Source organism: Brachionichthys hirsutus, chromosome 17 (assembly GCF_040956055.1).
Source record: "Brachionichthys hirsutus isolate HB-005 chromosome 17, CSIRO-AGI_Bhir_v1, whole genome shotgun sequence".
NCBI classification, from domain to species: Eukaryota; Metazoa; Chordata; class Actinopteri; order Lophiiformes; family Brachionichthyidae; genus Brachionichthys; species Brachionichthys hirsutus.
The window spans coordinates 2,530,788-2,545,487 of NC_090913.1; the positions used below are offsets into that span (position 1 = coordinate 2,530,788).

A 14,700-nucleotide genomic window follows, 5' to 3' on the forward strand; every position below is an offset into this window, starting at 1 on the left:
CTGAAGGTCAGAGGTCAGTGTGTAAATGCCTTATGGGTGGAGGGTTTGGGTGCCCAAATGATCCAAGGTGCTATGTTGTCGGGGAGGCAATAAGCCTTTGGTAGAGTCTCCCAAGACAAATTTGTCCCTGGCAGGACTATGATACCCCCTGTGGAGAACAGCCTGGGGCCACTGGGGCCTGGCCACATGGGTCCACTACACTGCCCAATGAGGAACCACAAGGATTCAGTGTAACGGGGGTCAGGGGGCCTTGCCAGACCAACCAATTGCTGACTTCTTACACTCAGGGTTGTTTGACTCCTACATTCTAATGACAACATATTTACTTTAACCCTCGCAGGGTTTTTGCTTCCAAAACAACCTCTAGTGTATTTCCATGGAATGAGTGTTTTGGGAGATACTTGGGAGTCGGGAACACCTTGATTCCAGTCATTGCTCGGCATGTGAAAAAGCACCGCAGGGCGCTCCCTTCTCACTTGGATGGACTAGGAGCGGCGCACTTAGCAAACAGGACTATCTAGAACAAGAATGACGAGTCAGGGCTGTCTTCTAATATTTAGAATGACAGTGAGTATGTAAAGCTCCTACAACCTGTCTGCGCCCGATGATGAGACAGCACGGCGATGATGATGACAATCATATGATAATTCTGTACATTTGATGAAGGTGAAGTCACTTTTGGTTGTTTCCATCTCCTTAAACTACTGAGGAAAGCAGACTTTCAGAATGCGAGGTATCGAGGTGATGATGCTGTAAAATACTGCATGTTCTCTTCGTTTAGCTGCGTACCACGGAGGAACTGCAGCACTGTGTGATAATTCTCTGTGGAATCGTCACTATAAATGGTCCGCTCATATTCCACAGCAGCCTGCTTTGTTTCACACTAATCTCCCTTCTCATTTTAATCTTAATTTAATCCCCTTTGACGGTTTTACGCTTGTTTAAGGCTCTGTATTATTTTGCTATTTCTCATGAATTAAAAAAGTTCACGTACACGTATGGACCAATAATTAAGATACGTTTTAGAAATGATCGCCACGATGAGATCCAACGTGTTTAATAGGAACTGCAGTTAATTCACTTGAAAGGAATTCAATACAAAATAAATATATGCCTGAACAAATAGCTGCATGAGTTGAGTTTTGGGGTAATAACGTGTAGGCAAAAAAAGAAGGACTAGATTTAATAAGTTAAGGTTTCCTAAATAATTCATCAGTTAAAGGGGCTTGCATAGACTAGGTGCCATTAGATTATACAGAGCAATTGGTTTTTATTTTTTTTTTTTTTTTTTTACTAAAAACTAATAATTGATCAGTAAAATGCCACGCCCTGTTTGACTACCTGTCGGCCACACCCACCCACGGGGGGGGGGGGGGGGCTATAAGAGCGTCCTCCGCACCTCCTCCGCGCCACTGCGCTGCTCCTCATCTCTCTCCTACTCCTGAGTCACCACAGAAGTCACCATGAGCACCTCGTTCCGCTCCGACTTTTCCCTGCCCTCCGCCCGGCGCGGGCGGAGCGTCTACGGCGGCGCAGGTGGACAAAACGTCCGGGTGTCGTTCGCCACCGGCTTTGACCAGGAGCAGTCTGCCAGTAAATTTGGCATTTCAGAAAACAAAAAAGCTGCCATGCAAAACCTCAATGACCGATTGGGCTCTTATTTGGAAAAAGTGCGCGCTCTGGAGTCAACCAATCAGCAACTAGAGCTTCAAATCCACGAGTGGCACAAGAGGCATGCCCCGATCATCAGGGACTACAGCAAATTTGAGGATGTGATCGATGACCTGCGCAGAAAGGTGAGGGAGAAGTCAAAACCTTAATGCTCTTAATGCTGTTTTAAAGTAACGCTTCAATTGACTAGAAATAAAATACTTTGCTATTTAGCTTGCCTTTCTAAATGTGTAAAAAATAAAATCAAATAAAAGTCGTCATCTTAACACTGAAATGGTGATTCTAACCTCCACAGATGAGAATCCCAACCTTAGAAGTACTTTTTATTTCCTGTGTACTAACGAGTCCTCATAAAAGTACTGTCTGCTGATTCCTAACCATGATCAAATATCAGCTGCATCATCGTTCTCTCTTCTTTCTCTCTCTTCTTTCTCCTTCTTCTCCTTCTTATTCTTAGATTAAGGATGCCACAAAGGACAACGCTGTGCTGATGTTGCAGATTGACAATGCCAGATTAACAGCAGAGGATTTCAGAATCAAGTGAGTGTCAAGGTTGCATCAGAAGTTTGAAAAAAAAAAAAAACCTGACAAATAAATTGGAGCATCATGTGACATTTGTTAGTTTTAGTCTGGGCGTACACATGTCAGCGGCGCATCGGTCAACAAAGTGATGGCACTGGTGGAACTGGTTTTGTCGGCGCTTCACTTTTTTGTTCGGAACAGTAAAGTATTATAATGTTTTTTTTCCCCTGGCAGGTATGAAAATGAGCTGGCGGTGCGTATGTCAGTGGAAGGGGACATTATTGGACTGCGAAAGGTCCTGGAGGAGCTGACCATGTCCCGCTCCGACCTGGAGGTGCAGGTGGAGGGTCTGAAGGAGGAGCTGGTGTACCTGAAGAAGAGCCATGCAGAGGTAATGAGTCTCTCCTCTAAACCTTCTTGGGATGGAGACCCGCAGGTCATCGACACACCGACACATCAGTCCATTTCAGAGAAGAGCTAAAATAGATAAAGGATGGCGGAAGTTAACTTGTCCTTCACACTATCCATCATGTCCTGCAAACCAAAGGATGCATGTGGGTCTGGAGGCGCATGCTCCTTGACGGGACCAGAATGATGTATATTGGATCCATCCCTGTTGTACTTTCTGCCTTCAAGTCTTTCAGCTACTGTTAAAGAGGACAGGATACATACAGGAGCTTTAAAAGAGCCATAAGTTGAAGTATTTGCATGTACAAATAGTAGGAACTCGTTTGGTTTGATTGCTCTGCCTTCAAGCTGTGTACCTAATGTAGGCGTTGCCCCCGTCCGCTGCCAAAATACATGTTCTAATGACAAGACTTGTCAAGAAATATGCAGATGATTCAGTATTTGCTTATATATATATAAAGTGTGTAAAAAGTACACATTTTTACACACTTTATTAGGTTGTACTACGCACCGGATGGAGCAGTGCTCCTAATCTCTTTGTATATCCACTATGCAAAGACAATAAAGGCTTTCTATTCTATTCTATTCTATAATGAGATGCTGATCACACTCCCCTAAAGCCTCACTAACAGGGAAGTTACAGAAACGCACCATGTGTTGATTTCAATGCACTTTTGTCTTGCTTTAACCCATTTGGTTTGTCACAGAGTTCCTTCCTACTTTTCCTTTTCGTGGGTCTCCGTCGACGACCTCGTCTGTTCTTCTGTTCCATTGTAGGAGACTGCTGCCTTGAAAGATGAAATTAATGCCAAGTCTTTGAATGTGGAAGTGGAGTCCAAGCCTCAGGAGAATATGCTTTCTATCATGAATGGCATCAGATCTCAGTATGAAGGCTTGGCCAACAAGCACAGCAAGGAAACGGAGAACTGGATGAAGGGGAAGGTGAGACAGCTAAACTCCTGATTAATCAGCTCAACACCTCGTTATAACATTTTCCCATGTCGCATATCGCTATCAAATATTTTCATGTCTTGCAGTTTGATGACTTTAACAAGGAAGTGGTTTCCAAAGTAGAGAACTTTCAGTCCTTTCAAAGCGAGGTCAACGAGCTCAGGAGGACCCTGCAGGGGCTTGAGATTGAGCTGCAGGCCCAACTCAGCCTGGTAAATTCAGGTCCTGGATGTCCGTGTCTAGGGAAGAAGAAAACCCTCTCATACCGCCCTCTGGTTTCTTCTTCTTCTTCTTCTTCTGTCCTGTACAGAAAGCTGCATTGGAAGGCCAGCTGACAGAGGTAGAATCCCGCTACCACGTACAGATGAACCAGCTCCAGCTCATGGTCAACGGCGTGGAGACCGAGCTTGCCAAGGTGAAGGCCGACATCGAGAGGCAGGCCAGAGCCTACCAGGAGCTGCTTGATGTCAAGAACAAGCTGGAGATGGAAATCAGCGAGTACCGAAGACTGATGGACGGAGATGATATCACGTAAGGTCTTTCTGAAAAGAGCCGTTTGTCCGGAAAGATCGGACTTGGAGTTATCATTCCCTTTTTTTTGCTGACCTGTTTTCCGAAGATCAAATACTGAATATTAGCTTTTGTCTGTCTTGTAGATCCCCCAATGCCGCGACTCAAGTAAATGGTAAGTTCACATTTCATTTGATCGCTTTTTGCTTGTAAAAAATTTAATATACAATACAGCTACTTTTTTTTAATTTAGCTGAAACTAAGCCCGTCGTAACCCAGAGGAGGATGGTGGTGATTGAAGAGCTTGTTGGTGGACAAGTGGTGTCTCGCCATGAAGACATGGGTTCAAAGGTCATCAAGATGTAGACGGCTTAAAATAAACAATTTAATAAGAAAGCTCCAAACTGCTTCTTGAAATCCCAAAAGTAAACACGGGGTGGCGCTGTGAGGCTGCTTGATCGGAAAGGGAATTTACTCCAGACCTTTCCTTCTGCGTTGGATGAAATAGCTTTACAGCACATTTCACATTTGTATTTAAGAACCTTTTCTTCGGCTTCCATCAGCCTTCATCTATGATAGGCATGTCGTAATGAAAGAAACATTGTTTTAAAGGTTAATAATATGTTTATTCCATGTTACCAATGGTAAACGTGGCGTTTCACCAAGCAGATGTAAAAATCACAGTCGGCAAAATTGTAGCAGACAAGCGAGGCGCCTCGTGTCGACGAAGGTCTGCCCTGATTGGATGGATGCACTTGGTCTTGTCTTTAACAGGAAGCACACGAACCAATCCGTTCACATGTCACGAACGGAAAGAAGCTCCACCCCCGCCCACTAGTCCTTAGGAAGCATACACATGATGATACCCAAGCACATACCCAAACGGTAATATAGAAATATAATTACATCTAGAATAGAAAAAGATCCCATTTCCAAACTTCATTTAAGACGTGCTATAATGCAGTCTGAAGTTATAACAGGTTTTGAGGTGTTTTAAATGAATTAGACAAGATCACTAATACAGATAGAGAACGACAGCGGGCCTAAGGAAGAGCCTTGAGGTTCCCCTTATTCCATCAAAGAGGGCACACATGGAGTGCCCTGTAAGAACTACGCCGACGTTTGTGATGAAGACACGAGTTGATCCAAAGGAGGATCAAGGAGTAGATAGTGATCAACCATGGAAAAGGGCTTAATACGATCAATAAATAAACATTAATGTCCATTGAAGCGCAGCATTGTTGCTGGAAAAGGTAGGTCTGACTCCAGATTGATATGGAGACAAAATGTCATTCATGTATTAATAATGATTTGCTCTCTATCTATGTTGTTTTAAAGCCAAAGTGTATTTTACAATATATTGTGCTGTAAATGTGTTGAGTCCACTTTATGCATTTTCATTACAACAGACTTCATGTTGTTTTCTATACTAAAGTGAAGGTTTATTATTATTGTAGGATCCAGCTTTTTTCACATACCTTAACCCAGAAGAACCCTGAAGGCATCCATTCTGATTCTGATGGCCACAGAATGCTGGATTTCGGATTGGGTTGACTTTTAAGAAAAGGCCATGGTGGAGGTTTATGCTATACCGAGTGCCTGTCAGGTTTTATTATTGTTGTTAAAGGTATTGCATTGGTGTAAACATCCATTTTTGTACACATACTAGATGTATACTGTGGAATAATGTTTTATTGAAAGGAAACCAACTTCTATTGTCCACCTACTAATTCTGAAAAATCATTTTAAAATGTGGTTCAATCTGCTCAGGACACAAGTAACTGTTCACAGACTTCCCTAATAGATGTTGCTGTGCAGGTTTTATTTCTTTGTTATTTTTGTTGTTGCATTTGTAATGATTACATAGTCAATGTCTTTGTACCCTGGTTATGTACAGCTAATAAAACATATTGAATAGCCAGTGTTTCACCCTCGGAATAAACCATTTAATGATCTGCTTTTGGTTGTGGTCATTTTATCCTCCCTGGGTGACGTGACGTGGAGTTCTTATCTTCGCCAAATGATCTGCTCCAGCACGACTCACTCAGATGCTGGTCGTCCTAGTCCTAGTCACGACTTAAATGATACGAAAGCGCCGCACCATGGTCAGATGACGTCACCGCGGTACAGTCACCTCCTCGGTTACGTCATTTGGATGCTGCTCTCGGTAGGAGCCGAGAGTCAATGCCATCTGCTGGATGGACTCAGCCACTGAATGACGTGATCGGGGAGGGAAGGATCGGTCTGTCCGGGGAGTCTGGATCTGAATGGAAAGTGTGTGTGTGTGTGGGGGGGAGAATAAAAAAAATCACAAGTTTTGTGTAACAATGAATTCCAAAGGTTGATCAGCATCAACGCTGATCCGTGCATGGGAGGCATTTCCATCCTGCCTGCAGGACGCTGCCGCTGTCCCTGGTTCTGTCCCTTGTTCTGTCCCTGCTGCTGTCCCTGGTTCTGCCCCTGGTTCTGTCCCTGGTTCTGTCCCTGGCGCTGTCCCTGGCGCGCTGTCCCTGGCGCTGTCCCTGGTGCTGAAATCCAACAGGCCCCCGGCGAGCAGCGCCCTGCGGGACTCGAAACGACGCCAGACCCGGACATTCAACTTGGTTAGAACTTCGGAACTCTGTGTGCCAAGGCGGTGTATACGTGCGTGTGATGGCGGAATCCCGATTCTAACGTGAGTGCGCGCGCCACTGCAAAAAGAGGAGGGGGGGTGGGCTGCGTCCCCCCCATCGAGGGAGAGAGAGAGAGAGAGCGCACGGACTGTGCCGCCCTAACATCCAACTTCAATCCGCCGACGGTGGAGACGCCACAAAGCAGCCAGCGATCCCGGCGCACGGTCAGCTCCCTGCGTGAAAAACGGATATGGGCTCACCGTGACTCCAGGTGGCGGAGGGGAGACGCGCGGGGGGTGGGAGGGGGGAGACGGTGGGAGGAACACCGAACCGGGAGGGGACAAACAAAAGCAAACCGTGGGCGCCTGCGACCATGAGCGGCGTGCGCCATTCGTCGGTGCTGCGGCTGCCGCGGCCGCTCTGCCCGCGGACCGCGTCGTGAGGCGTGGCTCGGAACCTGTCTGCCGAAACGACTCGCCGAGAAGGAGGAGGAGGGCTGGTGCTGGCGGAAAAGATGTCCGCCTCGGTGGGGCCACAGAGCGGCCCTCGCCCACCCACCGTGCCGCCAGCCATGCCGGATCTACCGGACCTCAGCCACCTCACCGAGGAGGAGAGGAAGATCATCATGGCAGTGATGGCTCGGCAAAAGGATGAAGAGGACAAAGAGCAAGCCATGCTAAAGTAAGAGCAATCATTTCCCCCTTTTATTCCCTCCTTGAAATAAGAACGAAATGAAAACAAGACAGCCCGGCGTTCCCATCGCGGCAGAGACCGTTATCCGCGGCATCCTCCCTGCTCCACTAGCCGCCCTACCGATCTGCCCACGGCACGGGACGCGTTTCTAAAAGAAGCGGCCGTCATCAGAAACGCAGCCTATCAGCTCCCGCGGCTCGGTGCTGCAGGAAGCGAGGAATAAAGGAAAATGACGAAGAGTCACAGTCTGCAGCGATGAAACAGGGTCAAACGTGTTAGTGTTACCGGTGCGGGTCGGGCCGTGCATGGGCGAGATGTGAGGGGGGGGGGTGAATCATAGCATCATCCTTCACCCACTCGTTTTCCTCAATGGGGGCTACACCCGGCCCTCAGTTTACACCGTTCCTTTTACACACACATGCAGGATGGAGCAGCTTCATCACTGTAGATCTGAAGATCTGAGCGACCGTCTGTGTGTGCGTGCGTGCGTGTGTGTGTGTGTGTGTGTGTGTGTGTGTGAGAGAGAGAGAGAGGGATCGCTTCGTAATAATAATGACATTAGAGTTCACCAGCCTGGGGCGACACAAACCTTTTAATAACCCCTGTGGCGAGGCTGTGTGTACAGTGTGTGCTCTCCTCTGCGAGGGGGGGGGGGGGGGGGGGGGTAGGGTGTGGTTGGGAATCTCAACAGGCCTGAACCGGATGAGACGAATGAGAAATGAAAAACGTGATTAATATTTTTTTTTTTGTAGTACGTTTGGAAATCTGTGACGGACGCATCATCAGGAGGGCGACGTTCTAGTCCCAGTGGAACTCCCACCACATGCAGGCAGCCTTAGTGCTCCAGGCCTCATGATGCTATATGGAAGGCATGTAGAACAGAACTCTGGCTTCCCTCCATGCTAATGGCTGTTTTCAGTCCCTGAATGCAGCCTAAAGCAAGGCTGCATGGGTGAAAGCTGCTTCGGGGGCCCCTTGAGAGGAAGTGATGTATTTAATGTTCCATGAGGCACGGGCTCAGGTCCAGCCAATAATGGCTTCATCAGCCGGCCAACCGTCGATGAAGTCGGCATGTCGACCGAGGAGATTCGGGATGTTAGAGGAGTCAGTCGTACTGAGATATTCCTAAACATGGTACACAAGCATGCAACAGCGCTACACACTGCGCCACGGCACGGCCCCGATATTAAGACATATTTTAGTGTTAATTATCAGGTGATGTCGATGCCTGTTTCGTTTGTTTTTGTTTGCAGTATCATTCAAAAAAGTAGTTTGTAACTGCATTAGCAATGAAAGTCAACACTGAATTTCCTGAAGATGTGATCCGGTGGTGGGGAGGGAGGCGGAGAGGAGGGGACCCAATGCACAGCCCTGAGGAACACCGGTAGTAGCTGTAATCTAAAGGTTATGTGGTGCACAAGATGAATATGAGTTAAACCAGTGTGATCCAGATTTGATGGGTCTTTTTCATGGTCCAGGAGTCACATGATGACTTTTAGTTTATAATGGCTTTAGTTGTATCGACATCATGAGGAAACGGAGCTGTCTAGTTCTGCACTATTTTACAATCCAGTTCTATTTAATTGCCGTCCACTGATTTGCCATAAAAAGGGACAGAGCAGAGAGAAGAATGAGGTGCTGCCTTCAGGACTGAAGCTATGTGTGGGAAAAATTAAGATTTGCTTGATAATCTGATACGAATCACGATGATCCTAATCTCTGAATTGAACACAAAAAGCTCCTTATTGTCATTAAATCTACACTTAAAGGCTAATAAAACCAAAAGCCACCTGTGCCATTCCCCAGCAGAGAGCATTCACACGAGTGGAACATTCCATACCCGACACAAAGACCCGGTCAGGACTGTCCAATCCGGTGAAGCATTGCCTGAGACCGGGGCAGCTGGTGGTGATAAGGTCGCATTGCTACTGGTCTTTATCTGCCATGAGAGAGACTCAGGCATCCCATATCTGCTGCTGAGTCAATGCACCGGGTTTCGGGCTAATCGTTTGCTCTGGTCCGGTCCGGCTGTGAGAAGTCAGCACCTGAGCATTCCTTCGCTCATCCACGTTTAAGGAACACTTTGTCCATGGCCAGCACAACGATCCCGATCCACAGGATCCGAAAATGGAAACACAGAAATAATGCGTAAGAGAGGGACGCACTCTGCTGAGAGCGAGGTAGATGTAAAAGCACGGGGCCCAAAGGCTGGAGCCCTGCATCGAGTTAAGGAATAGCTGGTTACTGTAGACACGGGTCATTGGATCATTGTATTACTATTCATGTATTTTTACCCTCTTCTCATACCGTTTTGGACAGCAAATGTATTTTTGCATACAGTTTGTGTTACTTCCCCCTATTCTTTGGCTCTGTCCTGTAAATGAGGTCTGATTTGTCACTAGTTGCTAACAGAAGCTGCCGGTTTGTAAAGAAGTAGAAATTAACTAATCCTCAACCGAACGCCTGACTGCTGTGGGAGAGAGAGACCTGAGAGAGAAATGTCTGAGATCAGTATCAGAACCAGAACCAAACCAATCTACGGCTGAGTGGCGTCCCACTTCCTACAGAAAGAATTCCACCACTGCCTCTTGTAAATTTAGCGGGCCGAGACAAAAATCAAGGGGCCCTCGGAAACGAGGCGCTCGGGTTTAACAGAAGGCCTGCATTGAATTCAGTTACATGCTTGTGTATGAAAACACACTCTGGCGTGTGGCCGATGTGTCGTATGGATTCAGTCAGTGCCAAACAGGAAGAGTGAAACGTGACAGTGACTCCTCGGCGGTGTCAGAAGCAGATTATATGTCAGATTGACAAATACTGATTTAGGAAAAAGTTCCCACTGAAGCTGAGGCGGTTCCTGACAGCCGGGAGGAAAAGGAACATTTTCCGGAGCAGATGCAAAGAGTTTCAAGGTTCTCTTCAAAAATGCTAATGTTGAATTATGGATCAGGTCTGAAAATAGCACAAACTTGGAAGCAGTTTCTGAAATATTTAAATATTCATTCCAGCGGCTGCTGCTAATGTTCTCAACCTTTCTTTTTTAGTTTTGACCTGTGTTGCTTTTGGCACCCGCCGTTGAGTCCCGCTAATTACACACCACACATGCGTAGATTATTGTTTGCATGTACATGCATGCGTTTGATCACGTGCTCTCATGTCAATGAGAGCATGCGTATGTGTGCACACAAACACACCTAGCATTCAAGATTCAAGATTCAAGATTCAAGGTGCTTTATTGTCATTATGCGAGCATAATAAAATCGTGAGAAGGCCCACGGCTTAAGGCACACATCAATTACACACACACACACACACACACACACAGGCCAAGCTGCACACGGTATCTCTCAGAGCACATGCATGGCGGCGCTGTGCATACGACCCAGATGGTGTTGCTGTGAAGGAAGGCAGCAGCAAGCGTTTGTCTCGCCGTGCAGCGAGTGTGAACCCGTGTGTTTGTGTGTGTGCCGGATTAGATCCTCGTGCTTTTCTTTTTAATTAAAAGAGCTCAGAAGCAGGTGTGCCCGAATCATCTTGAGGAAGGGATGCGGTTGCTGATCCCCAGGTGAGGAAATCCAACGCACCATCTCACCAGGTGCATCGGCGATGGGAAGCGTCAAGTGTTTAGACTGGTTTCTCAAGCCTTCCACAACAAATTGCCTGACATTTCCTCTTTGTAGAAAACAAAACCATAGCGGTTGTAAATATGCACCATCTCTCATCCATCCGTTGATGAGGTCTTCCGGCGTAGGGGAGGATCCTCCATGATGCTCATTTGAAACAGCCATTTTTCTTGTTGCTGGGGTTCTGTAACTTGACTTCATCAGAGGATTCCCTGCAAAGGTCCCTTTCTCCAACAATCATGCCTTCCAGCATGGGGCAGCGTGTGGGCTGGGCGGGGCTCTGAGTGTGTTGAGAGGACCTGAGTGAGCCTCTTTAGTGCTCCCAGACCTCCCCAGCATTAACGTTTAATGAGAATGCATTCTACTTGGGCCCTCTACAGCTTTCCTCCTCCCTCCCTCCCTCCCTCTATCTCCGAGTTTGTGGTCGGAGGGAGTGACGGGACGACATCCCAAGAAGCCGTGCTCAAAACCACGCTTCACCAGCCGCTGCTCAAAAAAAAGTGCCGTCCAGTAAAGGTGATTGTGTCCAGCTGTGTGTGTCTGTGTGTCAGAGAGGGAAATGCATCTCATTTTATTCCATGTTTTTTATCTTTCAGTTCATTGGCTCGAGCTTGATGTTGTCACCATCGTGATTATATTTTTGGAACCGGAAGCAACGATATTTGAGTATTGGGGTTTGCACTGGGGACCATGATGCGAGCGGCGGATCTGACGCAACAGCAACCCGGCATAGCAACTGCCTTTATGTGCCCCTCAGTGTGTTTGTGTGTGTGTGCGTGCTGAGTCTGCTAGAATAAAACGAGGGGATTAAAGGTTGCCCATATAATCGCTCCACAATGACTCCACCGACCTCCAGCCGTGGTTTATACATCTCCCAGCTGGCTGTGTGAGGTCAAAGGCTTTGCGTGCCTCATGTGATTTGTTTGCGTCTCAGAGAGGACATAGCAGCAGGAGCCTGGAATACACAGTGACCAATGAAGGCAACGCCGTCAGGCGGAGTGTAATTCAGTGCAATAAGTTTGAGGTCCAAGTGGAACAGATGTAAAGGAAGCAGATGCATGGCGAGGAGGCTGATGGAGCGGTAACATAAACACTGAGGAGGCTCGGCCAAAAAAGCACTCTGAAGACAGCATCAATACGGAGTCATCAGGCTCCGAGAGGGGTCAGATGGGAGGCCTCGGATCAGAACAACAACTATTTTATATTACGGATACCCAAATATAAAATAGTTATTGCCTTCCAGTCCAGTCTGTCAGTAAACGCGCTCAAGACGGTCCTTTTTTTTGATTGCTAGTTTTAGGTTGATTTATTCATGCAATAATATGAATAATATGTGTCTTTAAAAGATGTTATGGGAATGTTGGGATGATGTCATCCCAATGTCATGAAACAACGGCTCTAAGAAAAGGTTCAGCGTGTGCGCCGAAACCCGCTGACGCCCAGGTTTTGAAGCCACAGTGCTACCATGGCAACCGGCTGTGCACCCTCTGTTTCGGTCAGCTGTTCCCATGGTGCTTTGGCTCGGCCCGGCTCAGCTGCTGGACTCCCCTCCCTGTCGGGGGTCACATTGTTGCCGTGTCAATGTCGTTCTGTTTTATCTCTTTGGCTAATGTTTGTTCGGCTGAATGTCCGTTTGTTATTATTTATTATTTATTAAATCAGTACGTTTAATGACACAACATTGTTTCTCAGTCCTCTCTGTCCCAGCTCTGTATTACTTTGTCTCTTCAGATCGACCCGGATGATCCGGTTTGGTGTTTATATCAAATTTGGAATCTTGGTTTTTAATAAAAAACAATCTGTGATTTTAAAGCTTTTCATGGAAGCCTTTTGACTTGCAGACGCAGTTTAAGAATCGACGCACTGGTTGGGACTAGACGAAGATTTGGTGCTTCCTCAAATGATCAATTCCATAATGAAGCCCTCTCATCCTGTCTGTGTCCTCTGCTGTATGAGCGAGCTACAGGATGCTAATGCTATGCTCTTTTGACAGTTCTGTTGGTGTTTTTCGCATGGCCTGATTTGCAATTTGCACTTGGGTTATTTCTATCATCGGCATCCTGGGACGAAGGCTCGAATCTGCAAAGAGCAAAACTGGCGTTCTCTCATCGTTTACCATTTATTCGGAAGTGTCTTTCAGGCGGTGCTCAAATTGGCAATTATTGTGCTGGCCTGTTGCGACTGATTTCAAATTCGACTGTTTATTTATTTAGAAAATCATCTTTGAGGTCTGTCGGTGCTGCTCTGAGGGGTCGAGTTGATCAGTCATAGGAAGCCTCTGGATGAATGATCGACAACTGATTGGCATGTTCTCTTTTCTCTCCCTTCATCTCAGAACGCTGCATCAGCAGTTTGAAAGCTACAAACAGGAGGTGCATCGCATCGGGGCGGAGACGCGGCGCCAGCAGACCCAGCAGAAAGACGACGCCCCCACCTGCGGGATATGCCGCAAGACCAAGTTCGCCGATGGCTGCGGCCATCTCTGCTCCTACTGCCAGACCAAATTCTGCGCTCGCTGCGGTGGGCGGGTGTCTCTGCGCTCCAACAATGTGAGGAACCTGACCTCGGGCCCCCCCCTCCCCTGCTGACCTTTGCCCCCCTCGCGCGCACCTCATTCTGCTTCTGTGTTTGTCTGCGTCTGCTTTGTCACTTCCTGGTCACACTTTGGTGAGACCAAACACACCTGTTATACCTGTTACCTGTTACACCTGCTACCTGTTTCATGTGTCATCCTGTGACTGCACAGCAGCTTTCAAGCAAGCATGTCACACGTCGACGATGCTGAACTTTCTCAAGCGTCAATAAAATAGCAGATACTTAAATAATTTTTTTGTCTCATTGGGGCAAGAGATGTTAGTAATACAGTTTTATGGCTACTTGGATGGATACTACTACTTATGGATACTTAAACTTAGCGCTGGTTAGCGACTAATATTAATGACTGTGTGTGTGTGTGTGTCTGTGTGGAAGGGATGAATCAGAAGAACAATACGAGGGCACCAGTGAGGCTCGGGGCATTTTAAGCATGTAATTTCTTCTAATAACAGGCTCAATGCAAAATAAATATAAATAAATTGCTAGTTTCAGTATTTTTAATAATACTTTTTCCATCACCGCTGCTTTTATTAACAACAACTTTGCAATTACTTATAAACGAATAACCTTCAGCTGTCCTTGTTGCTATGCAACGAGAGCGTTGCTTCTTGATTCTACAGTGAGGACAGGAAGACACGGGGAGGGAAACAGGAAATTCTCCACAGAGCGGGCCTCTTCATTCAGCTTTGTTCATTTCACTCCAAAAGGAAGCGTTTAGGAGAACTTCCTGAGGAGGTCTTTCCTAACAGGAGCGTGATGGCTGGAGGCGGTTGTTGGGGTAATTCTGAAACGGGTTGGTTCTGTTGTCTCTAAGTTCACTTTGGTTTCCATCACTAGTTATCTTTACGTACATGGGGTCCGACCCACATCCTCTCACGCCACCCAGCAAAACGTTTTAGAGATAAACCAAAGCCCTCTTGATTTGTTGTGTAATTCAGGGCTATTCAATTAGTTTGGAAAAAGATATTTATCTTTAAATATGAGCAATCACAGTAGCAGATATTGATGTTAGAGAACAACAGTTACAACATTGGACAACAGTTACAACATTGGACTTGTTTCATTTTGTATATACCGTATACATAAAACAACACCTTATTCATGTATCAGTCCAG

General features: G+C 46.6%; 2 protein-coding genes across 3 annotated transcripts in view; both read left to right on the plus strand.

The window, feature by feature from the left end:
* Positions 1-1,456: 1,456 nt before the first annotated feature.
* LOC137906975 (keratin, type I cytoskeletal 19-like) lies at positions 1,457-6,013 on the plus strand. 2 transcript variants are annotated; one of them, XM_068751277.1, is made up of 8 exons: positions 1,457-1,796; positions 2,129-2,211; positions 2,428-2,584; positions 3,379-3,543; positions 3,639-3,764; positions 3,863-4,083; positions 4,209-4,237; positions 4,316-6,013. In XM_068751277.1, exons 1-8 carry the CDS (start codon positions 1,464-1,466, stop codon positions 4,426-4,428), a joined length of 1,227 nt encoding a protein of 408 aa, XP_068607378.1. In that variant the 5' UTR covers positions 1,457-1,463; the 3' UTR covers positions 4,429-6,013. The 2 variants fall into 2 exon arrangements, with proteins under 2 accessions (XP_068607378.1, XP_068607379.1); XM_068751278.1 differs by having other exon boundaries at positions 5,520-6,013.
* A 1,175-nt stretch (positions 6,014-7,188) lies between these two features.
* LOC137906364 (regulating synaptic membrane exocytosis protein 1-like) overlaps positions 7,189-14,700 on the plus strand; it is a 32,451-nt gene continuing 24,939 nt past the window's right edge. The window contains exons 1-2 of the mRNA XM_068750618.1: positions 7,189-7,355; positions 13,326-13,539. Of these exons, the coding sequence (XP_068606719.1) occupies positions 7,189-7,355; positions 13,326-13,539 (381 nt within the window). The remainder of the gene's footprint in view (positions 7,356-13,325; positions 13,540-14,700) is intronic.